Source organism: Rhipicephalus sanguineus, chromosome 5, assembly GCF_013339695.2.
Source record: "Rhipicephalus sanguineus isolate Rsan-2018 chromosome 5, BIME_Rsan_1.4, whole genome shotgun sequence".
In the NCBI taxonomy this organism is placed as follows: Eukaryota; Metazoa; Arthropoda; class Arachnida; order Ixodida; family Ixodidae; genus Rhipicephalus; species Rhipicephalus sanguineus.
In genome coordinates this window covers 117,695,123-117,720,940 of record NC_051180.1, presented here as the reverse complement: position 1 = coordinate 117,720,940, position 25,818 = coordinate 117,695,123, and the positions used below count along the sequence as shown (strand labels likewise).

General features: G+C 45.5%; 1 protein-coding gene across 1 annotated transcript in view; it reads right to left on the bottom strand.

Moving 5' to 3' along the window:
- Positions 1-25,818, bottom strand: part of LOC119394197 (myosin heavy chain, skeletal muscle) — a 68,508-nt gene that overhangs the window by 22,782 nt on the left and 19,908 nt on the right. Inside the window, exons 6-12 of the mRNA XM_049416021.1 lie at positions 18,122-18,239; positions 17,532-17,631; positions 16,668-16,773; positions 15,074-15,394; positions 11,063-13,154; positions 9,133-9,500; positions 273-469 (exon numbers count right to left, since the gene is read on the bottom strand). Of these exons, the coding sequence (XP_049271978.1) occupies positions 273-469; positions 9,133-9,500; positions 11,063-13,154; positions 15,074-15,394; positions 16,668-16,773; positions 17,532-17,631; positions 18,122-18,239 (3,302 nt within the window). The remainder of the gene's footprint in view (positions 1-272; positions 470-9,132; positions 9,501-11,062; positions 13,155-15,073; positions 15,395-16,667; positions 16,774-17,531; positions 17,632-18,121; positions 18,240-25,818) is intronic.

The following is a 25,818-nucleotide window of genomic DNA, read 5'->3' as shown; positions in this document are numbered from 1 at the left end:
TGTTACAAAAGCATTGGCGTCTTGCACAGAAACACCAGCATTTTTTAACAATACAGGTGCACAGAGTTGCAGCTGATTTGTATCCATCGAACAGCTGTGCAGTTGCATCACCGCATTTCAGAAGTGCAATTTCAAGTCTGTGCACAAAATTGAAAAACGGCTTGGGCAACAGCCACAAGACAACAGTGCGCGTGAACAAAACTAAAATTGTCCGTAGACAACAGTGACTCGGAGTGAACTACTAAAAACCCACGCAGTGGAGCAATACTTACAGCTGCTCTCTTCGCTCGCGAAGAGCTTGCTGGTTGTGGAATTTTTCCTTCCACATGTCGGCCTCTCGTTTTGCAGCCACGCTAGACTTGCTGATCTCTTCAATCTTCTTGCTCATCTCTCCAGTCTTCTTGTCCATTGCAGCTGTGATGGAGACAAACGCAGCCTGCATCTTCTTGGTGCACTCTTCAGCTGCAGACTACGAGAGAAGAAAAAGTACCATAATTTGCACCTAGAGGGGCATTCACTCGGGATGTGGTGACAATTAATGCGAATGCATTTATGAGACAGTGGCACTGTTAAGCATATGAGGTAGAAGTGTGTGTCTCTTCTTCCTTCGTCTTGTGTTTAAGAAAGCGCTGTTTTATATTTTTACCATAGAAGTTAGCTTGTTAAAGAACTTAGTCTGAAAATAGAGCATTTTGCACTCTGTCCAGTCTAGTCAGCTAGAGGCGTACTATAGAACATCAAAATCGCTATCAACTATGAGGTACGTAACACTGCACGTGTTGTAGATCTATGCACGTAAATAGGCGATCAGATTAAGATCACAGTGCTGCAAAAGTACTGGGTGATTCCACGTAAGATCGAACAAACGATGGCTGGTCGACCTCTTAAATTTATTTCAGAATTTTATATATTATTGCCTGATGAGTGGAAAGAAGAGATCCGCAATTTGTTTTGCCGCCAAAATTTTTTTCGAAGCACAGGAAATCAATAATGACGAAGAGGTGGAGTGGAGCGCTCATCCGCTCTGCTGTTTTGGCCAACTTTCGTTATGAATTGCACAAAATACATTAAAGTTAGGTAGCTGAAATTTCTTTAACTAAATATGTGCATGTTCTTGCTTCTGCTCAGGTATTTTTACTTTTTATGTGTAGTGTAGATTTTTTAATAAAAAACCACAAAATTGGCCCAGGAAACGTTATTTTCTTTACTTTGAAGGTCTTTATCTCAAAAAAGCTTTTAGCAGAGCGACGAAAATTCCGCATTACGTTCTTCGCATACTTATCTACCAAACTGCCGACACTTATATTTATATAACTTTTCAGTAAAGAGATACGATCGGGCTAAGTTCAAGAAAACACCGAACAATGGAAACCAGACGACAATTAAAGAAAAAAAAAACATTTTTTATATTTCTTAAACTTTGTCCACTTTGTCCACATCAGCTTTCACAATCATTGAAAACATATTGCATAACTTCGTTGCACTAATAGTTACGGCCCCTCCAATGAGACCCTAGGCAAGGCTCAGCACACCATGCAGGTCTGAAGATCCGATGCTTCCATGCTTAAGAAATAAGCTTCTTAATCTAGTTTTTCACTAGTGTGCATGGCAGGAGAGTGAGGAGTTGACAGCGTTCCAGGGGTCCCATCGTTGCTGCATGAACTTGCCGAAAGCTTTCGGTCCAATGCGCTCAGAACCAGCACTTTCCTTCAGCTGAATTTCCCGATGCATCGCCTTAACTTTACGCCCGCCGTATCTTGCAGTGAACATCTTCGGCTACCACCTTCTGCCACCTTCTTCACCTTAGTTTCTTTTTTTCTTTCGATCAGATTACAGCGCAAGAAGACAAGGACACAGACCAAGAATGCGACGAAAATGAACTATAACCAACTAGCCCAGATTTCCCTTCTTGTTCACCTCAGTTTGTTTTCTCTTGATGTAGGCTGGCCTGAACAGACTTCTAACTGTCCCAGGAGGTTTCAAAGAGGACACGCCGGTAGTCGCAGTGATCTGGTTAATGACGTCAATTTCTTTTTCAGGAGACATAAGAATGTCATCTTTCAACTGCGCGTTCCGTGAAGATATTTCATTGCAGTCGTAGCAAAAGCACACGTAGGACAAGTAGTCCATCTCGCTGACAGTCACTGACCTTTCGGGTGTTAAACGTTCCTTCAAAGCATTGATGTCTAAGTCGGTAACTCTGTGAAATTTTGTCTTCTTTGCAATAATTAAGCTTCTTGTGCTTCGAAAGGCAGTCTCCACAATACACTCATTCAGTGTGTGAGCACTAGGATTGATGTATTGAAGGTGTTCAAGGAAATGGGGTCCGGGCTGAGGTTTACATGCGAGGTTCCCAATAACTGTTGCATACAGTTCTTAGATCTGAGCATATTTTTTGGAGGAAGCCACGTATATGTTGGATGTACGCCCCCCGCAGTGTCAAACCTATCATCGACTTCCGTTCGGGGATCTCTAAAATAGTAAAAAATGGTGTTGCGATGGTCTGCCTAAGGGCTTCACTCAAGAAGTCGTGCCCTCATCGCATGAATGAGAGTTTTGCACGGCAGGTTGAGAGGCTCCGGCAGTCTAGGTTCCCAGAGTGTCATTTGGCCGTCCTCAGCGAAAGGATCTTGCAAAAGATGAAAATGGAAGCGCGGGGTGTAAGTCAAGTGAAGCAGAAGGAAGGGAAACCTTTTGTAAGCATTCCGTATGTTCACGGTGTATCCCATAGGTTGAAAAAAGTGGGTAATAGGTTCGGATGCAGTGTGGTTTTTTCTGCTGGAGACAAGCTTGGGCGGGTATGCGCGGCCGTTGGTAAGAAGTTGCTAGGGCAGAGCAAGAGGGACCACGGGTGCGACATCAAGCACCGTGATAAATTGGCCGACTGTAGCAGAAGGGTAGTATACCATATACCGTTATCGTGTGGTAAATGCTATGTCGGCCAGACTGGACAATGTGTGAACAACAGACTGTTAGATCATAAAGCTTCATTGAGGGGAACACCTTGTTCTTCATTGAGGGGAACACCTTCATTGAGGGGAACCGAGTAAAATCAATTGATAGTTTGCGCTTGTTCGTCTCCCATCTTCTCTCGTTGTGGTATTTGCGCTATTCTACCGTAAGAATGAACCAACTTGCCCAACAAGTCACTTTACACTCATTCAGAGCTATACTTTCTCGCCATGAGACGCACAGGAGGAGCAGAGTAAGAGCAAAGCGCAAGGACTATCGGCGTCGAATGAAGTGTGAACAGTGGACCGAACGCGCGGCCAGTTCAGGCAGTCTGCTGCCGACATCTACGATAGGCAAGCGCATCCGGTTACCGATAGTCTTTCTTTTCTTTCCTTTGACATTCCATATTTTGCTTTGCCACTGGAGCGCCACGTTCATGCTTTCCACTCATCGCAACTGGTGCAGCGCAGTTTCTCTGGCAGCAGCGTGCGTGAAGCGAGCGCTCATAGCTCCCTTACAGAGTTTTCATCTTGCTTCCATCTCCGCCGTGTTAACAGCGCCTAGCTGCGATGCGAACAGAGGGCGGATAGAATAGCGAAGCTCCAGTGCACGTGCGTTAAAGTCACCCGAGAGGTGTTGCTGTTTCGAACTCAATCGGTCTGAGGACTGAAAAACGGGCTCTCACTGCACCGTCTCTTACAACGACCATCTCGGGTGCGCACGCGCCTGCTTGGTAGCCCCGCGCTCGTGGCCGTTGCACTAACCAAATAATTACAAAATTAACGTGTTCAGTGCCGCTGACACCTTTTTCAGTACTGCTGGCCTTTTAATAAAAATAAATCCAATCCTGCCTGCATTTTATACACTTGCTGGGCAAGAAGTCGGAATTGCGAATCCTTGCCTAAGGGTCTCATTGGAGGGGCCGTAACCAGTGATGCCAATTTAGCGGATTTCCCGCTACGTCTGGCGGATTTTATTTTATTTTGACGGGAAAGAAATCAGTCTAGCGGCTAGCGGATTTTCTGACGGGCAATTTTTGTACATAGCGGGTTTCTGCCGGATACCTCACACAGTGGACCGATTCAAAATCGCCCTGCAAGAAACCATTTCCGTGTTCTCTAAAAATGCGGAAATTGTTTAACTTCAGAGGCTCCTGTTCACTTGCTCCGCCTATCTCAGACAAACAAATCCGTGAGGTTTCAAAGGGGCGATCGCTTTCTAAGTAATAAATAACGGACGAGCTGCGATGCACCAATCTGTGGACTCTGCGCGCCCCCTGCCGCTTGCTGTGCAAACAGCGAGTCCGCTATCGTGCAGGGAGCGGGCTCGCTGTTTGCACCGCAAGCGGCAGGGGGCGCCTGTAGTCCCGGTGGGAAGCGAGGCGATTGGCGAAGTAGCCACCCAGTTGTTTTTTTGCGTTCGAAGTTGCAGAGAACAAAGGAAGGCGTCCGACTGCTTTGTGTCGAAAAACGGTTCTGTTTATTCTCCGTGTAACCTGACTCCCCTTCCTCTTGAGTTATGCCGAAAGTGGTATATTCGCAGAAGTTCAGGACGGAGTGGTTAAAGGATCCCTTACTCAGCAAATGGCTGGAGTGCAAAGCGTCTGCTGATGGAAAACAAGTTGCGACGTGCAAGCACTGCGGCTGTCAACTAGGCAGCAGATATTCGGACCTGAAAGCTCATGCGAACACCAAGAAGCATAGGGAACTGGCTGGCAGTTCTTCGATCCAGAAGCAACTGGACTTCACTACAAAAAGGCAAGTCCAACCAGGGAATGCCGCTGAGGGCAGAACTGCTCTATTTATCGCCGAACATTCTTCAATTATGACTGCCGATCACTTGTGCCAACTCTATAAGAAGTCGTTTCCTGACAGCGAAGCTGCAAGAGTGTATCAAATGCGCCGCTCCAAGTGCGCTTCCGTGATTAAGAACGTTCTTGGCCCACACTTCAAGGCGGATCTGGCACAGGACATTGGGGACAGCTATTACAGCTTGATCGTAGATGAGTCGACCGACATCAGTGTCACAAAATTCCTTGCCATTTCTATCATCTATCACAGTGTCACCAAGTCAAGGATCATGACCACATTCCTTAACTTGTGCACCTTGGAAGTGTGCACGGCAGATGGAATTGTGGCGGCCGTGAAATCCACTCGGAGTACTGTCTTAAAGTGGAAAGGATGAGAGGCGTAGGGACAGACAACGCTAGCGTTATGACGGGGATCAATAATGGCGTTCATCGGAAGTTGAAAGCTGAGGCTCCCCACCTCGTACTGATACGCTGCGTCTGCCACTCTTTGCAGCTAGCCACGTCGGCTGCTACGGCGGAAGCATTGCCGAGAATCTTAGAATACCTAATAAGCGAAACGTACAACTGGTTCACAAGATCCCCTGCCCGGCAAATGGCGTACAAGAAGCTCTACGGTCTGATGAATGACGGCGATGAACCACTGAAGATTGTGCAAGCGTGCAGGACGCGACGGCTATCCCATGAAATAGCCGTATCGAGGATCGTAGACCAGTGGACCGAATTGAAGGCGCACTTCGAGATTGCAAGGCGCACTGAAAAGTGCTATGCGGCAGAGGTGCTGTATGGTATGTACGAAAACCAGATCAATCTGGGGTACTTGCTTTTTTTGAGACCGATTCTGACAGATGTTCAGAAGGTTAACAAGGCATTCGAGGCGAAAGATGCGGATCAAACAAAGCTGCTGAAAGACCTCATGACTTTGCTTTCAAGCTTGGTTGAAAAAGTCGTAATTCCGACAGAGCAGATTGACGTTCTGACGTGCAGACTTGAGGACCACTTGAATCCCAAGCCATATCTGGGCTACCTGTTTGAGACGTACGTTGACAACATGAAAGCTCAGAAGACCGACGAGTTCTCTGTCGCAGATGAAGCTGTGATGCGAGAAAGCTGCATAAGGTTTATTACCACGCTAGTATCAGACAGCGACTTCCCGACAACATCACAGTTCTCCAGAAAACATCACTCTTATCGGTCGAAAACGCTTTGTGCGTCGTGAAGGAGCCATTGATTCCTCTGCTGGAAGCAATGGCAGTGCCCCCTGAAACGATCGAAAAATTTCAAAACCAGTGGGGCAAAATCACCCTCCTGGACTGGAAGCAAATATCGTCCACGCAGTCGTTCTGGTGTGAAGTTCACTCCTATAAGGACGCCTGCGGCGAAAATCCGTTCGCCGAGCTGGCCGGATTTGCCATGTCGATGCTCGTGCTGCCGTATTCAAATGCCGAAGTAGAGAGGACATTTAGTCAGCTTAACATAGTAAAATCCAAGCTGAGGAACAAGCTGAAGCCTGACACAACAAATGCCATCCTCGTCGTAAGAGCGGGGCTGAAGCGACACCAGAAAAGTTGTTTTGATTACGAACTTCCCGCGGCAGTTGTTAGTGCAATCGGGACATCTGCAACATATGTGCAACCAAGTCACCTGTCTGGTCCCTCAACAAGTACCAGCGGTCCTGTGGAGATGGTGTCAGACGACAACAGCGGCGACGAAGACCTCGATGTGTTTTTCGTTGACCTGCGAGTTTTTTTTTTTTTTCATCAGTGTGAACATTTATAACTTTTAGCCTCATCTGTGATGAGGTTCACTAATGACGACCACCGCAGCACTGAAGCCTCAAGTGTTCTAGTTAGATTCCTTGAAAGACTATTTTATGTGTTATTTCAGCTCTCGTAGTTTTGGGGAGCTTTTAAGAATGATAAAGGTATTTATCATACGAAATTGCAGTGTTTTTTGAATAAAATAGGCCCTAGCGGGAAATTTAGCGGATATGTTTTAGAATCTAGCGGAATCTGGCGGATTTCTCATTGCTTTTTAGCGGATGTCTGACGCTCAGCGATGGCAACACTGGCCGTAACTATTAGTGCACCGAAATTATGCAATATGTTTTCAATGATTGTGAAAGCTGATGCGGAGGAGAATAAGTGGACGAAGTTTAAGAAATATAAAAAATGGGTCTTTTTAATTGTCATCAGAAGTTTCCACTGTTCGGTGTTTTCTTGAAATTAGCCCGATCGTATCTCTTTACTGAAAAGTTATATAAATATAAGATTCGGCAGTTTGGTAGATAAGTATGCGAAGAACGTAATGCGGAATTTTTGCCGCTCTGCTACAAAGCATTTTTGAGATAAAGACCTTCAAAGTAAAGAAAACATTTCCTGGGCCAATTTTGAGGTTTTTTATAAAAACATCTACACTACACATAAAAACTAAAAATATCTGAGCAGAAGCAAAAACATGCATATATTTAGTTAATGAAATTTCAGCTACCTAACTTTAATATATTTTGTGCAATTCATAACAAAAGTTGGCCAAAACAGCAGAGCGGACGAGCGCTCCACTCCACCTCTTCGTCATTATTGATTTCCTGTGCTTCGAAAAACTTTTGGCAGCAAAACGAATTGCGGATCTCTTCTCTCCACTCATCAGGCAACAATACATAAAATTTTGAAATAAATATAAGAGGTCGACCAGCCATCGTTTGTTTGATCTTACGTGGAATCACCCTACTGGTAAATGAGCTAGGAATAAGCTGCACAACCATTGACTGTTTACGTATGTTTTCTTGAATGCAATGTTCCAATTATGCCTAGGTTTAAAGAAAAATTCCCGGATATAAATTAAGAAGAAACATGCACAGGTAAATTGCACACTATGGCACATCTAAAGCAGATAAATTTGGCATTTGTAAATCATTCCAAAATATGTTGACAAACTATCAGTTTTACACAAGCTGCAAATCCATAAAATTTTCTTGCTTAAATACAGTGTTCCCAAAATGTACACATTTTTGTCAAATACCCTTACTCTGCATACTTGTTACACTAGACTGAAAGCTAATGTTTTCCATTTTTATTTAAAGGGACACTAAAGAAAAACAATGAATCAGTTTAGACTGATAAATTGTACTTTGAGAACTATAATGTCGTTAATTTCACCATCGTAGGTGTATTAATAAAGGAGAAAATGAAGTTCAATGTTTCATTTTTAAATTTTGAGCCAAAATCTCCACGTGTGACATCACGGATTTGAAAGTATTTATCGTATTTTGGCGCCATTGGCTCAACAAAATTTCCTCAAACATGGTATCTGAACTCTATAGCCCTTTGAGAGGACTTCATTTTTACCTTTAAGGAACAACGTAGGCCCTAGTAGGTGCCGTCATAATATGTTAAGTCATGGCGAATGGTGCGGAAACTTCAAGGTGGCGTCGCCACCCACATTTTCTTTTTGCGCAATTTCTTGCTTACTAAGAGTGTTCTCGCAGCAAGCGTGGTGTTTTCGATATCGTGAAAGAGTTGTTTACTAAACGAGAAAAATCGTTTTGCTCTTTAGTGTCCTTAAGTAGCTTTTTTTTTTAAAGAAATAAAGAGCCAAACCTCATATTGGGCAATGCAATGACAAGCTTTCTAATGTTGGGAATGCTGCTAAATTGTGAACACTGCTTTATGTTAATAGTGAGAAGGACGGAAACATTTTTGATAACCGATAGCACAGGAGCCGAATCAAGAGATTTAGTCTTTAAAATTGACATTCACACCTTATTAAGACACATTACGGCTATAAAGAATAGCACTCCAATGTAAAAATAGGTTCATGGGAGCAAGTTTGTAGATTCTGGATGAGGCAGGTACAGTGCGAAGTATAGTACTGACAAAATTACTGAACACTTGCTGAACGAGCATGTTTGTTGGCCAATATATGTAATAGAGATGACGTCGCAAGTGCTCCTGCACCTAGTTTTCTTTCCTGGGGCATAAAAAAACAGCTAGCCTTTTCGTGCATAGATTGGTTGAAAGTCAGCACTGTCTCCCACCTCCAGTTTTTTTTTTTTGGTTGTGCTGTACCTACCACAACTTGCAATGAAAGGATGTACAGTAACCAAATAAAAAGCTTTGAAAAGTAAGACATTTTGACTTCACGTGGAAACCTTGTTCGCCATGCTGCTCAAGAAGAAATGCCTGTTTAAGTAGGCATTTCTACATGATGCACGTACAGGCTGTAATGTGTGTGCATGGGGGGGGAGGGGGGTTCTTAATTTCAAGCGAGCACACACCCTGCTGATTTGTCTCTCGAGCAGTTACAGATACAGGCAAGACTTGCCCTTTCTTTCCTGTAAAGTGAAATGCATTGCATGCAGATAAGAGACTCACCTTGAGCTCGTGCTTGAGGCCTTCATTCTCTTTCTCCAGCACCTCGACCTTGCAGTAGAGCTCATCACGCTTGGCAATCGCACTCTGCAACTCCCTCTGCCCGCTCGCAAGCTCGAGCTCGAGGCGATCTTTCGCCTCCGAGAGCTGGCAGTTTGTCGCAGCGAAGGTCTTGTGCTCCTCCAGCTGGCTCTGCAGTTCCTCCAAATGGGCTTGCAGCTTTTCTTTCTCCACGAGCTCCGCAGTGAGTGCGTCTATCCGCTGCCTCAGCACTTCCTTATGGCTGTCTCTGTCGTTGACGCATTCGTAATAGTCCTCCTCGGCTTTCCTCTGAAGTTCCAGCCGGTTGTTGAGCTTGACCTCCAGGTCACCTGTGCATAGCGTTGTGTTTTCTCACTTCAAAGTAAGATTCGTTGCGTTCGGTGCTGTTTATTCAACATCACTTCACACATTTGGAATTGTAGGTGGCACAAATAAGCGCAAAGATGCACGAGAGAGGCTACGTAGGACGGGTGCACACTCACACTGTATTCACTGGCAAAAACCACTGAACAAGTAGAAAAAAGTGGCACATGGAGTGTACAGTCAACCACGAAAGTTTACAGACCACACGAGTGCATGCCAAACTGCCTGTCCGCGCCACCTAGCGGTGCGCCACCTACCACTGACCAGAGCGCTGGCCCAGAAACTGATCTTATTCACTAACATATCAATTTTCTACTGGCATGCAGCTCATGGTTCGTTATTTTCACGCAAAGCGCTTATCTGCACTACGAGAGTCATACTTCTACTTGGATAGTAAAATCAAAGCTATCCTGTTGTGCCTTGCACTGTGCGCCATTGGGTTCATATATGTATTGAGAGAAATATTGCGATTGATAACAGTCATGCTGATAGACTGCTTGCGAAACATAAGCACGTAGCCACGGCTCTTGAAGAGCACGTCGCGTTAATAAGTGAAAGCTGGAAAATATTTTGCCGAGAGAAAATAGCCAGGCCGTCGATTAAGGGAGGGATGCATCTTGGGCTAGCACTGCTGTCGACTGCTGTTGAGGTAGTGGAAGTGTCTCGAAGAGCCTCTTGACCACGCACTCGCGTGATCAGTAAACTTTTGTGTTTGACTGTACATGAGCACGTGATGAAGGGCAACTGCGCAAATTTTAATGTCTCAAAGCAGCACAATACAACACAAAGCAAAGAGATTCCATAAAATGTATCTCCAGGAGTCGTGAGGTCAAAACTGCTCTAAACTCTTTAAAGAAACTTTTTCCCTTAAAAACAGGGCTTTTCACATGAAGTTCATTGAAAACATGAATCTATGAAAGCATTACATAGAAAACTGTACTGCACCAAACAGGCCAAATACAGACACTACTACTACGCACAATACTCACAAATTCAAACGAGATATCGAATTTGTTAGTATCGAGACTGGTATGCGCAATTGCTCAAGATAACCACGTCACGTCGCAACAAATCTGGTCTCCAAAGATAAAGCTGACTCTGATCTACGCGTTCGAGTCGAAATTACGCCGATACGACTCGAACTGAAGACTTGAAAACTAAAGTATGTGCGTTACTTAGCCTTAAATTGTCCTGTTTCAATCCACCAGTACTGCACGGTGGTTACGGTGCTCGGATGCCGACCAGAAAGTTGCGGGAAGATTCCGTGTGTGGCAATCTCATTTCGATGGAGAACCCCAGCTGGTCAAAAGCCCTCCACTACAGCGTGCTTCAATCATTTTATAGGTTCGGCACGTAAAATCCCCCAAAATTATTATTACAGGAACTACTAGGAGATTCCAAACATTGCACTGATAAGTTGGGACTGGGTATTTTCTCACTGCAAATCAATTTTGTGCCATTGACACCTGCACTTTTTTTTTAAGTGCTGCCCAGTTAAAATAAAATAACTGAACACTGTCAACCTTACCTATGTGATCTTCCAGAGCCTGGTTGTCGCACTTGAGACGGGCGTGCTCATCCTCAAGCTCCTTTATTTGCGAGGCCATGGTGCTTCTCTCGACAGCTGCTGACGCTAGCTCCTTCTCACGGCCCGACAGCTTTTCATTCATGTCTGCAAGAACCATCTTCAGGCTTTTGCATTCCTCTTGTAGCTGCTCAACGAGGGAGGAGAGCTGCGTCTGCCTGTGCCGACTTTCCTTAAGCTTTGATCTCGTTTCCTCAACGGCACAGGTGGAGGCCTGGAATGTCTCCTCGAGCGACCGCAAGGCAGTTTCTGCACTCGCAAGGGACGAGTGCAAACACTCCTTCTCAAGGTTGACTCTCGTGACTGCCTGCTGGAAAAAGCACACCTGTTCCTGCAGGCAACATATCGTTCTGGTAGCCTCTCCAAGCCGAGACTCGCTAACCTGCAATTTCTGCTTGCACTCAGTGATCAACAGGTCGAGGCTGGCGTTGGCATGTCTGAGACTTTGTTCTTGCTTCTCAGAATTGTGTAGCTTCGCCTCGACCTCGGAAACCTTCTCCTGAAGAGCACTACAGGAAGCATTCTTCTCGGACAGCTTCGTCTCCAGAGTTTTCTTCTCTTCTATCATTGCACCGAGCTTCTGCCTGGTCTCCCCAAGCTCATTTCGTAGTGCAGTGTTCTCATTGTTCGCATCGTCAATGCTGGCTTTTAGGTGCTCAGTTTGTATCTTCTCTTCTTCTCGGCTAGTCTTGAGCGCCGCATTTTCGCCGCTGAGCTTTTCATTAGCCGCAGCTTGCTCAACACATTTTTTTTCCAGTGCACGTACAACCTCGGCTTGCTGCTCTAAGCGAGCCTCGAGTGCAGTTTTTTCATACGTGCTCTCACTGAAGCATTCTTGAAGCCTGCTGCATTCTGCAGTAACCTTCTCAAGTTGTCCGTTTTGTGAAAGGAGGTGGTTGTTAAGCTCCTCACGAGAACGAGCAAGCTCCAACAGCTCACTCGAAAGTGCACCATTCTTTTCGCGCAACTTCGAAAGTTCCGAGCCAAGTAGTTCCAGCTCAGCCTCGAGCTTCTCAGACTTCTCAGCAAGAGCTTTCTTTTCTTCCTGCAGCCCGGCAGCCAGGACCTTCGACTCCTTCACCTGGTTCTGCAGAGAAGCTACAAGTTCAGCATGCTGCTTGCTTTCCCGATTCAATTGGGCACTCAAGGCTGCGTGAGCCACTTGCAGTTCTTCCTTTATCTTGAACAGTGCCCCATTTTCTTCGGCAGCCACGTTAACCTGGCACTCCCTTTCACTCACTCTGTTCCGAAGCTCTGAGCAGAGCACGTTCAGCTGTTGCTCGGAAGATTCAAGCTCTTGTACCCTAACTCGAAGGTGGTCCGTTGTGCATGTAACACGGTTAAGTTCTTCTTGCATGTCTAGAAGTTTAGATGACTGGGCTTCTTTCTCATGCAGAGCTTGATTTAACTGTTGTTCCAGCTCTCTGCAAAGAGACCGACTCTTATCCAGTTCGGAGTCCAGCGTGGCGATGACCTGCTGCAGTTCCGTTGCCCGTTCCTTGCTGGCAAGTAGCTGGGACGTGACTTCTGCAAGTTTGGTTTCCAGATTCTGAAGCGTTGCTTCGAGAGCGAGCACCTTCGAATTCTGTCGAGCAAGCGAGTCTTGATGCTTCTGGTTCTCTGCAATGACTTCACGCATTCTCTCCGACTGCGCCACTTTCTCAACCTCAGATGATCGCAAGGCAGCGTTCAGTTCGGCGTTGGACTTGAGCAGCTCCTGGTTTATGGAATTCGAAGCAGCCGACTTCTCTTCAAGCGCAGCAATCTGCTGGTCCTTGTCGGCAACCTGTTGACGGAGAGTCTCCGACTGGCTCGCTTGAATGGAAAGCCGAGACTCTAGCGTGGCCGTTGTGGTCTTTGACAGCTGCAGCTCGTTCTCCAGACCAGAGATGCGAATGTTGAGTTGCGTGCAACGGTTGTTCAGCTGAGACACCTCTGCCGTTAGGGTGGCCTTTGTCTCCTCCAGCTGCACTACAGCGGCCCTCATTGCATTGCCTTCTGTTTGAAGCCTTGCCGTCACTTCTTCAAGTTCGTTCTGTAAACAAAAACAATAGTACATTAAATGGAGGCCGCGTGAAACTAAGGATTAAGAAGTAGCAGTTTAGTTTCAAATGGGTGAAGAGCTGAAAAAGTTGGCTTCAATGCATCACGAGGAAGAACAAGATAACAGATGACATGTGCCAAAGGTGCATTTTTTTTGCACCGATAGCACGAAGCACACGTCACTTCAGCAAACAGTGCGTGTCAGACATTTTTATTATCCCTGATGAAACAAATATTGCCTTCTCTAGATCTAATGTATTACAGTCGAACCCACTTATAACGATCTATCGGTTATAACGACCATATTTGGGTGCACTTACGATTTTCCAATGCTAACCATTGAAGCTGCGTCGAGATATAGCTAACATTTTTCAAAGCCTCCTACTTTTACAACGAACACTTCGGACACGGTCGCGGTAAAAATATGGCGCATACGAAGCGAAAAAAAGTTAAAACATGCCTTCTAAAGCGTGACAGGGGCGCGCGCTCGCGCGTGCCCCGCTCCAGTTTACTCGCGACTAAGATACCCAGATCGGCGAACACCACACGCAGATTTCGGACGCTGCGAGCGACATCGCTCACTTTACAGGCGTTTCTTCAGTGGTAGAATGGCAGTGAGGGAAAAAAAATAGTAGGCAGCATGAAGCCTTGATGTCAGCTTTCGCAGGGTAACCTTTCCTGACGCCGTTCTCTGCAGCTACGACCGCCTGCGATGAACCAAACAATGCCTTGGAACGCAAGAAGGCATTAATGCAAGAAGGGATAACCGCGATAACTTTCCATCACAAAAAGGTTCACTGCGTCCCTAAACTCGTCGACGCCACGATGTGCCGCGAAAAGTCATCCGTCTTTTCGGTAACGGCAGAGACCGGTCGATCGGTGATTACGACTTCCGCGCGATTGCGGCGATGCCTTCGCGGATAAGCATCAGAAAAGAGGGAAGGCGAGGTGGCGGCCGTTGATGAACGTGCAGTTATGACTTATAATCGACAACCTTATATCACAGTCATCTGTAAATATCTGCTCGGCTGCGCGTGTGGCGTACGCCGTACATTGCGGATTTACGGCGGTACGAGCGCGCCATGCTTAGCCATGCTTAGCCATGCTCCCGTTCGCAAGTTCGCCGCCGCTGCGTTGTGCGAGACCGCTGTAAGTACTAGCTCGCTGTTGTTGAGCGGCGCGGGCACCGAGAAACGTCGATGCACTGACAGCGAGCGTATACTGCGTGTTTGACTAGGTGACAACTGAAGTGCGCCGCGCATCGTCGTGCAGGGCCGCGAGGGCATCGTGGAGACGTAGAGTGCGCGTTGCTTGGAAAATGCTTGTTTTCGCCGCGTTGAACGAAGAGGCTAGTCGCCGCACCTGTGCACGGTCCGGAGTGAAGCATGCACGAAGAACGTACAAACGCGCGCATACGGCATACAGCAAGCGGCCCGGCAGTGACTCCGCGACCCGAGTAGGCGACGCGCTGCACGCAACTAGCCAGGGATGATCGGCTCCACGTCGCGGTACCGCGCTTCGGTGAAACAGTGTCAGCTCATTGCAAAGGCGGTTAATTCACTCGTTAGCACGCAGCGGGCATCACTTCACAACGCGAAAAGGCTTAGCTTGTCACCGAAGAAGTTGTTAGCACTTTGATAAAAGTGCACAAAGAAAAACAAACAGCTTGGCCGCTAAGCGCACGTTTTTAAGGGCGAGTCCATATACAACTAACTACTGATATAACGACCACTTTTCGCGACACTTTCGAGTTCGTTATAAACGGGTTCGACTGTATAAGTTTTGTTTGTGCAAAGTGTCAAGGTAGCTTTAAAGTTGCATTGGAAGTAGTACAATCAGGGACATTGGGTGTACACATTGGCTGTGAGGGAGGAAAAACACATTCAGGCTACTCAAGCAACATGAACTTGCCTGCAGCCGACAAGACTCCTGCCGTAACTTGTTGTTGGTGTCCTGTAGCTCAACCATGCGCAGCTCGGTGTAGCAGCTGACACGGGCCCCAGGCGACGGTGGCAGGACCTTAGGACTGCTTGGTATGGGTTCCCTGTTGGAATAGAAGCTGAGCATGGAGTCCAGCTCTTTAGTCTTCACGTCCAGCGCAGAGCGAAGCTCGCCAACCAAGTCTTCGAGAGAAGCAAGCCTGGTGTTGAGGTCCGACTTCTCCGACAAGGCTTTGGATAGGTCCTCTCTCAGCTGGTTGCCTTCCTCTTGAATGGCAGTCATCTTCTCGCACTGCAGCAGTGGAGTTGCAGAGAGAAAAAAAAAAAGACCTTACTGAAAATTACCTTGCAGTACTACAATTAAAACCGTCCAACTAACTTAGTGGTTGCTTTGTTATTTCATGGTTTATGCGACAGATAGCACTGATCATTGCCTTCCACCTTTCACTCTCTGCCTGCTCGCACAGTCACTGCATTCATTCTGTACTTCATCACATGTCGGTAGGCAGTCGTAACTCCACGTGACCATCTAACTGGCCTGCATCACTCGGACACTGTGTTCCTTACGTCTGGGCCAACCTCTCGGACTTTTCAGACGCACAGGCATGGGTTAAAAGCAGAAACGACGCTGTGGAAGCTTTAGGGTGCTGCTACGTTACAATTTTAGATTTCAAGGACCAAAAAATTCCTTTCTCGATGTTGCAAAATTCCCGGTTTAACGAAATCATTCAAGCGTCCCCATCACTTCATTAAATTGAGTTTTAACTGTAGTTGGATATATCAAGGTTGATTGTGCAAAAGAGACATGAGCCATGCTGTGCCAGCCACACCACGACAGAAAATCGATGCCAAAAGCAGCATCATCGAGCACCCCCGAAAACAGTTTCACCTAAGTAGTTCAGCATTTCATATGTGTGTTATGAACTTGCAATGTGTGGACACACAATTGAAATGTGCATTACTTCTAGAGGTTCTTGCAATTTTTGATGTCATGCATGAGGTATGCACACTATTTGAAGTTTGCCTAATACTATTACTTCAATTAGACGTCTGTGATGGTAACCGGCAAGCTTTCCACTCCGAGAACTAGTTAATAGGAAGCCATTCATTGTTATTCTTACTCCATTTATATTGCAGCAAACTTATCTTCATACACAGCAAGCAATGCTGAACGAGCTAGAGACTACACTTTCTTTTTTTTTAGTTTGGATATCAGCAGTGTCAGATATGAAAGAAAGGCACACTAAGCATGTGTCAAGCAATTTTATCAAAAACTCAAATATTTATGTAGAAAAATTTAATGCAATACAAGGAAACGTATTATAGATCTCAAGCTCTGCAACAGCAAATGAGCGATGCAACATTTACCTGCAACTAGTGGCCACATTGCAAGTACCGCAATTTCAAATAACTCCAAATAAAAAAACAGACATCCAACATTTATATAAAATGATGCTTGTGTGAATCGTGTGTATGAATGAAGGATAACGTGAAATATGATAACCCTGGCAAAACAGGTTGGTGGAACAGGGTAATACTGTGGGAGGGTGTTTAGAAATGCCTACCTCAGCCTGCAGAGAGGCATTCTGTCTGATGACTTCGTCGTAATCCTCCCTGACCTTCTCTAAGGAACGAACCTGTTCCTGGAGGAGCTTGTTCTCTGCAGATGTCCTTGAAAAAACGAGTATAAATGAACAGTCAGTAGCAGTAGTTAATTTACTGTTGGGTTACGAATAAACTTGACTGATTACCATGAAACAAGATGCATGTCTGTTTTTTCAGAAAGCCTGTGGCAAAGATTTTGGTAAACATCTTAAACTATCATCATCGACCATCAGGTTTCTACAAGCATTCTAGCTTCAAAGCAGCCTGCATGGCCTTTGAGGCATGTACAGGCCCCGCAGATTGAAATGCTAGATCAAAACTTTCAGTATAACGACTGGTATGCACAACTGCATGAGATAACTGCATCATGTCACTACAAAACTGGCTGCTAAAGGTAAGCTTCAATGTTATGTAAATGTTCGAGCCAACATTTAAAAGTTAGAGCCTATACAACACAAACTGACAGTAGTGGAAGCAAGAGTGTGTGCATTACTTAGCCCTAAATTGTCATATTTCGATGCACGAGGATTGTAAAATGCATTTGGCCATTACCGACGATGTGCAACTGCCACCTTGCTGATGCTCTAGTTGTGTGTGCCAGCTAAAGCTAATTCAGTGCATAATGTATGTGTATGTAAAACAAAACAAAAAAAGAAATGGCTTGCAGTTAATTGCCCTTGCACCATTTCCTGCAAGACTGAGCAATCATTTGCCAGGGCAGAAAATCCGCACAAACTCATTCGTGTTACCTCTAATGGCAGGCTGCACTGTACGCAAGTATGAATCACATAAAACAAAATTGAGTTAGAGAGAACACTCCGTACTCTTCCACATTCTTGTGAAGTGCGGCGAGGCTGGTGGCATCACTGGATGACATGGCCTGCAGAGCTCTAAGCCGCTCCTTCAGGCTGCCGATCTCTCGATCTAGAGATGAGGGGAAGGGGAGAATGACGCAAAGAGTCAATGCACGCTGTGAAGTAGCATTATATTAAGGGGGACGTGGCAATGAAAAATGTTACTTATGGGGCTAAAGTGATAAAATTTGGCATTCAGATGTGATTTGTTATGCTGATATAACAGCTTATGCTGATATAGCTGCTTCTTCACCACTTGCATTTTCTTTGAGTCTGTTGCAGAGCACAAGTTTGATCTAATAAACCTTGTTTGCTGAAAGAACCCTGCATCGTTCTCGACTATGTGCCAATATTTCACGATGATATAAAAGATAATCTCTGAAAATGTGTGAAATACATTAAACACTTCGGGGAACCATAGGAACTGGTTCACACTGTTCCAAGAGACTTGTACCAGAAACGTCTGTCATGGCCACAAGATGGAGTAATGAAGTGCTTTTGCTGAACCAGTTTACAATTATACACTGTTCACACACTGGCAACAAAATTTTGGACCATACCTTTTCGCTTCACAACCTCCTTTAACCGGGAGCCCTCACGACGCAGCTCGGTGTTTGCTTGCTCCTCATCGTTTATGTGCTCCCGCAGCATGCGCATCTCCTTTACCTGTTGGGCAGGCTGCAAAGGGAGGTTGAAGACCAATCGAGCATTCCATACATTCACTGGGTATTGTACCCCAAAGCAATGGTGTTTCTATAGAAAACATGTTACACTGGATGACTGGGTTAGCCTACCCCCAACCACCTTCTTTATATACAAGTGTGGGGGTGTTATCACCCCCAGTAAAGTCATTTTCGCCGCATGGCGTGCGTGTCCCGAGAATCAAACGCAGTTAGCTTAAACAGCCGTCGAGCGAGATTTGGCACTGTGCTTGCATGGTGAACGGTTAGCGCAGTGGCGCCAGCAGCATTGCCTTTCAGGGCAGAGGATAGGCGGGCGTACAGCAGCGAGTATCTTCGGGGTTTGGCAGCTTGTGTGGACGGACGTTTCCCGCGGTGGGTCCCTGGGGACGACACTTCGGCTAGTTTCCCACGGGCCCCTCGTGGCGAGTCGAACGTCGATGCAGCCGCATTTGCGGTGCCTTGTAGTGCATTATGTTGCTAGTGTGCTGTATTGGCATTATGCAAGAGTGTTACTAGTAGGCTTGTGCGAATAGTAAATTTTAGGTTCGAAGCGAATATAATTTCGAATTCGAATAGCGTTTATCACATACTGTAAAGAAAAACGAGCATATTTGTCACGACTCAACCAACCTGCGCATGTCCTTTTTTTTTTTAAATTGTAACAAGGCATGTGCAAATGTCATTCTTTTTGGTTCAAAGGAAGTGGAAGCAACTTTGAATAGTAGCAGGATTTGGCTTTCGGTAGAATGCAAGTGATAACCTGTGAAATATGTTACGCTTTAAAATTTATTACACTTGGAGCATATAAGCCGGCATAACAAGTTTTTAAACTTAAAAAATGATGAATCGATGTGAGGGTAATATGTTCATTTAACCTTGAAGTGGGGCTTCGCGGCAGTGCGGATTTTCCCTGGAAAGGTGTATTCACGGTATAGCACTCCTCTACTGCAGTGAAACCACCTTTACAGGAGCTTACAAACGGGCAGTGCCGATTTTTTTCTGGCAAGGTGTATTCACGATATAGCACCCTCCCCTGCAGTGAAACCCCCTTTACAAGGGGGGGTCACAAGCGGATTAATGTACACCTATTCGTTCATTTCGAATACTTCGAAATTTTCAATAATTTAAATTCGAAGCGAATTCGAATACTGTATTATTCGTTCGAATATTCGAAGTGCTCAAATATTCGCACAAGCCTAGTTACTAGTTATTAGATTCGGCTGGAGAGCTCACCGTGATGTAAAAGCAATTAATAAATGTAATGGCGCGAATGTGTCCATGTGTTCCCAGAGCGGCTCGTCATCAGACCTCCAAACTACAGTTAAGCATCGACATAACGAAGTCGGTAAAATCAGCAAAAGTGCAGTTGAAGGATTCACTTTTACATTGAAAGTGCCACATAAATGCTCCGATATTATGGCACTATGAAAAAAAAGAAGCTCATTTTGACAATGTAAAACAGATTTTATTGAAGCCGAGACCGCACGACCACGATGAGATGCAAAGTCAGTAAGGTCCTCTTCACAGCAGTTGTTGTCGTGTGCAATGCCAAAAAAAGAGCAGCCCCAACACACCGCGGTTATATAGGATAAGCGAATCTGTCACGCTTATTCTGTCACCGCGACTTGTCATCAAAAGCTCGGGGGTTGGCTCGAGTGGCATGACGCTGCAGCAAGGAGTTGAAGACGAACTTGTCATGAATTCCACTGTAGAAGTGACGAAAAGCGAAGCCTCTCGGTTCACTCACACAGTTTTATTGTAGCAGGCAATGCTACTATGGAAATCACGTATTTAGCGAGGATATTATAGGCACGAATTTTGATGCAACATCAAGCCCTATACCTTCATATGGCTAGACGAGGTACATGACATTGACAGCGCTGAAGGTCTCAACATACATAACAGATAGAGCAAGACCTTCAAGGCTGCATTATAGCACTTACGCAGCTTTTGCAGTGTCGCTTGACAAGTACAAAGTGGATATGATTGCCTTTACACAAGGCTCACATCATTATCAAGCAATGTAGTTTCAAGCACACAGCTTTAGTAGTAGGAACGAGCCACGTGTCACACAATGCTTTGTAGAAAGTGGCCATTTGATTACTCTAAAGATTTTTAACAGCAAAGCTGTTTAAGGCAGCCATAAGTTGTGTGGCCTATCCTGTATGACCTCCCCTGTGTGGCATATCAGGTATGTGCCACAGAAATTGGGTAAATCCCACTACTCATCACTGCTCCACTAAAAAAGAAGGCAACAGTTAGCCGAACACTAGAGAACGGGAAAGGCAACGGCGGCTGCAAGCTGCGCCAACGATGACCTGCTCGTGGATATACGAGAGGTGCGAACACTCTGTTACAGCACGAGTTTCTGTCTCTCGTGTCGTGTCTGTGTGGTTTAACTAATCTTTCTGCGCTCTGAGAAGCAACCCAGAAACAACCCTCATCACCTATCTAAGGCCTAGAAACAACCAGATTAGTCTTCAGAATCCTCCAGTTTCGCTGTTTTCAGACATACATGTCGGCGAAATATTTTGCATGTGGATGTCGTGAAGAAGTTGGAGAGGGTCTGAGGAAAGACAAGGGTGTTCGGAATAAATAACATTGCTGACACCACAGCCTAGCCCAACTGTGTATTATTGCACAATTGGCGCAGCCATGTATACTTTCTGTGTGGACAGTCAAGTCGAGATGTGGGTGGACTTCCACCATTCGAGCAAATCAACGCGGTGGCATCCGGATCTTGGCTGCAACACCTCAAGGAACAAGGTCTTCCAGAAGCAACGAGCACCGACGCCCCCCATTTGTCTCCTATATAAGCACTAAAACGAAGCTCACTCCAGATGATTTAACTACGAAAGGAACAGCAAGGATCAGCATGAAAGTTCAAGATTACAAGAATTACGTTCCGACTCCAAATGGAAACTGCGTGAAGCCTGCTACTGTTGCTTCGTCCGAAAGTTCCTGTTGCACTTCAAGAAACTTGTTGATTAGCTCAACTGAATGGAACAGGCAGCAAAACAATTTAATGTGCTTGCTTGTAGACATGACTGAAACAATAGGCAGACGGAGTCTCGAACACGTGAAGCGAGACATGTTTGATGGAGAGTCTAGCAGTCCCGAGTCCTGGCTAGCATTATATTATTATGAATGCAACGAAAATTACTGACATAGCGACGAGAATAGGGTGAAAAATATGCAATTATTCCCATCGGGAATAGCGAAGAGTTCGTACGAACTGCATGTCACAGCAATAAGCCACGATGGAAAGAAAGTTTTCTGGGCTCTTTTGGCGAGAACAAAGTGTTGCTATGGGACAAAGCAATCTCATTCAAGTACATGTCTGGATCTGCACTCTATTTTTATGAAAAAAGGCGGTTACTCCAGCTGGCAGACTCATCCTTGCCCGACAAGTCTATGGTTCCACTTATTGTCCATGGCCCGAGTCCGGACCTCCAGAAGCAAATACAAGTAAGAGGACTCAAGACTGTCGACGAACTTTGGCAGGGAACGCGAAACCTATCTCCAGGACCTCAGAAAAATGACCAAGAAGAATGTGCCATTTCACAGCAGAGTGCTATTCCGTTTATCACAGCCTTGTGAGCATCATTTTGTCTGATCCAGTTCCTACTCTTCCGGACTTCAAGCTGCGCTTCGAGCTAAGCACCGATGCTTCTTATGGCACAGGTGCAGTGCTTTACCAAAGAGATACAGACTCTCCACAGAGCCGGAAACAGAGGGCCGTCGGGTACTATTTGTACATCTCCTAGAAAGCGCCCCCAACACAACTACTACACGACTACAGAGAAAGAAGCCTTGGCAGTCCTAATGGTCGAACACCATTTTAGACCTTACCTGGATGGCAGGAGCTTCCCGCTCTTTACGGATCATCAAGCATTAACGTATATCCTTAACCGCGCAGAGCTTAGAGGAAAAATCGCTAGGTGGGTGAGCAATGTTTGGTTCATGGTCCATCACAGGCCTGGGGAACACCTTAAGGAGGCAGATGGGCTTTCAAGACTTGCGGTAATTCCCGATTAAGAGAACTGCAAAGCAACTCTGTTGTGCGATGGAACTGAAGAACTCAAGTGCCATGACAGAAGGTTCACAGTCCCAGAAACAATGGTGCCTCTAATTATGGAACTCCCCGCACTCAGGCGGACACGACTGTTTTTGGAGGACTTATCGCAAGCTTCATTAGAGTTCCCAGAACACATTTTACATGATTTTGCAATTAATAAAATAAGAAAATCATAAAATTCTTACAGTATGCGGTGAAACCTGGAAAAGAAAAGAAATTAATTTCTTAGTCCTTAGCATGCACTTGGATCCAAGCACACAAGTGTTCTTGCATTCTGTCTCCATTAGAATGCAGCTGCCATGGATGGAAATCAAACTCACAACGTTGCACTTGGCAGCAGAATACTATAGCTTGCAATGGGCTGTAAGAAAGTCAAGTTAAAAGTTTTTTTTTTTTTTTCTTTATGGCAGACCACGGCTGGAGGACTATGCTATCAGCAAGTATACATACACTTTTTTCAAGGCAAACTTGAGTGAACCATGGTTTCTTTCACGGCAATGCGATCATGCAAATCTTCAATTGCAGGGCATGTAGCTGCATCATGAAACATTGTAGAGGTGCCGAGAGAGAGAAAACTATTTTAGGTAGCACATTCTGAAGTGATAAAGCATTCATCTTTGGTGCTCCTTTAAAACTAAGTTTTCGACGAGTGGTATTAACAGATGTGAAAAGGAGAGCTGTGATAGAGCTGACCACCGGGACAGCCAATAGCGCAAACAAGGAAAAGACAAAAAAAGAATTTGCTTACATTGCCTTCAGACTGAAAGAGAGCCAAGGAAAATGATAATTGTGGGCATTTGTTGTGCCAGAACCACAATGTGTTTGCAAGGCATGCTGTACTGGGTGATACCAAAATAATTGACCACCTGGGCTTCTTTAACATGCACTTAAGGGGAGACGTGGGTCTTGAAAAAACTTTTTTTTTATTAGTTGGGGTAACTGAATAAAACTTAATGCACTTATTCAGTTTTTCTGCAGATTCCAAATCTTCAAGTAGATTTTTATTATCTGCATTAGAACAAAAGTTATGAAATTTCTGAGAGCATATTTCTTACGGTACTTCTTGGCAACTTTGCTTTGTCAAACACAAAAACAAAATATGTGGCAAGACTGCGAGAGAGCTCGTCTAGCCGATGATGCTAATTTGATTGTTTTCATCGAACTTTGATGCAAAATAAACGGATGCAAATATGAGTGAAATGTTTTTGCTTCATGCACTTTACGAATATCGAGAATTATACTTTGGTAAACTGCATTATAAGAAAATAAATAGCATCATCGGCTAGACCAGCTTTCTGGCAACCTTGCTGCATACTTTGCTTTTGTGTTTGACGAAAAGAATTGCCAAAAATCCCCATAAGAATTGTGTTAGAAAACGTTGTAGAACTAGCATCTTTTGTTCTATTTCAGCTCTTAAAAATCTACTCCGAGATTTGGAACCTGTAGAAAGAACTGAATAAGTGTATTAAATTTCATTCTGTTCACCCAACTATTAAAACCACACTTTTCAAGACCCACGTCACCCCTTAATTCTTTCTAACGCGACAGCGTTGAAGAGCATGCAGAAATTTCGGCGTCCGAGTCATTGGTTGAGAGCGAAAAATCAGTGTTGTCCGCGAGTGAAAATTCAAGATTCAAATAAAGAAATAATGAAAAAAAATCTTTGGTTCAAGTGGGAATTGAACCCAGGAATACCATGTGGCAAGCAAGTGTTCTACCACAGTGCCACACCCATGCTTGAAATTGTCTCGAAAAAAAAAAAAAAAAAAAACTACACATTTATGAATGTTATGCAGTGTGAGGAGCGTCATTAACACATGTAAAACTGCTTGGCAGAAGCGTTTTGACACCTGGTGCGATTCTACATGTGAAGCGTGCAACGGTTGTTTAAAGGCTCACCAATTGCAAAGCACACAGGCATAATTAATCATCATCAACCATAGCATCAACGTGTACAGCTGTGCATGTGCACGCTTTGCCTTACGGACGCATAGTGGGTACCTCGCCAACTCTCAAAAGGGAGAATCATGTCGTAGTGGGCACTACGCAACTGTACTTTCAGTAGGCATTCTAGGATAGTTTGAAATGGCCACTTTACAGCTACACAGGCGTTCCCTTCCTCGCTGCACGGTTTGGGTGTCAACCGAGAAGCGAAGTCAGGCAAGCGATTGAGAAAGAGATTGGGACAGGGTCCGATAACGCTACTGGCCACGAGATCGGCCTATAGGTGGCAGCAACGTCACTCCGTTAGTGTGGATAAATCATCTGTGTGGTATGTGGAAGTTTACGGGGCCCCTGTTTCTACATAGTTATTCTGCGCTCTGCTGTCAAAAAAGTCTCAATTTACACGGGGAGCTTTTGTTTCATCCCGCAAAGCTGCCCATATTGCGCAGAGCCAGGGATAAGCTTTCATTCCTCACCCGGCGAAGTGGAACGTGTTGTGATTGTATTCACCACTTCACCAGTTTTGGTTTCACAATTGTTCGTGATGTGTATTCACCAGTTCCGGTTTCTCAATTGTTCTGTGAGAATGCCAGGGGGTGCCGCTCTGACATACATGTTTCAACAGGCGACGTGCAAATGAAGCAGAGTGTGTGAAGAGTACTCTTTGAGTGCGGACGTTTCGTTCTTCTTCGGTGCTTCGCGCCAAACCGCATGTTCGTGGTTGGTTGGCATCCCAGCCGGCCGCGTCAGTCACCGCCGGTCTTCCTCGACGGCTGCTGCGTCGGGACTACCAGCCACAACTCAGCAATGATGACGAGGACTCGTAAGAGCAACATTTTCTTCTGTGTACTCTTCATTTCTTTCGTCACAATGAACCCACATTGCTAAGCCTACTCGCGTTCTTTTGACCATGCTGGCAGCTGCGTCGCTTAGTTCACTGCTTCCTTCACGTTAAGCCGCCTCTGCCGTCCTTCGTTAAAGAGATTCTACTGGTGTCAGTTCTTTCGTTCCAGCCTTCATCGCTTCGCTTTCTTCTTCGACATGGCATCTCCCATTCCCCTGCCTTTGTTTCTTTCTTCGCCCGGGGACCCTCCGATACCGTGGTCTGACTGGAAATTAATTTTCCAGGCTTACGCCGACGCTGCCGGGGAGGATGCCACCAAGCCCAAGCGTCGCAAGGCCCTCCTCCTAAATGCATTAGGCCATGCCGAACGAAAGCTCTTCTATACTCTTAACGCCGCCAACGCCGGCGTTGGATGGGTTTCAGGACGCCATCGCTCTTTTCGACGAGCATTTCAAAGACGCCTCGTGCGACTATATCGCAAGGCTCAAACTGCAAGAAAGGCGACAATTTCCGGGCGAGCCTGTCGTCGATTTCATTACTTCCCTTCGAACGCTCGCCGCGTCGTGTGGCTTCAGCGCGCTCGAGAATGACATGCTTCGGCATCAGTTGTTCACCGGCATAGCGTCGCAAAATGTGCACTGCCGGCTTTTGCAGAAAGGCGCGTCCATTTCCTTGTCTGAAGCTATTGCAATTGCCCGGGAAGATGAG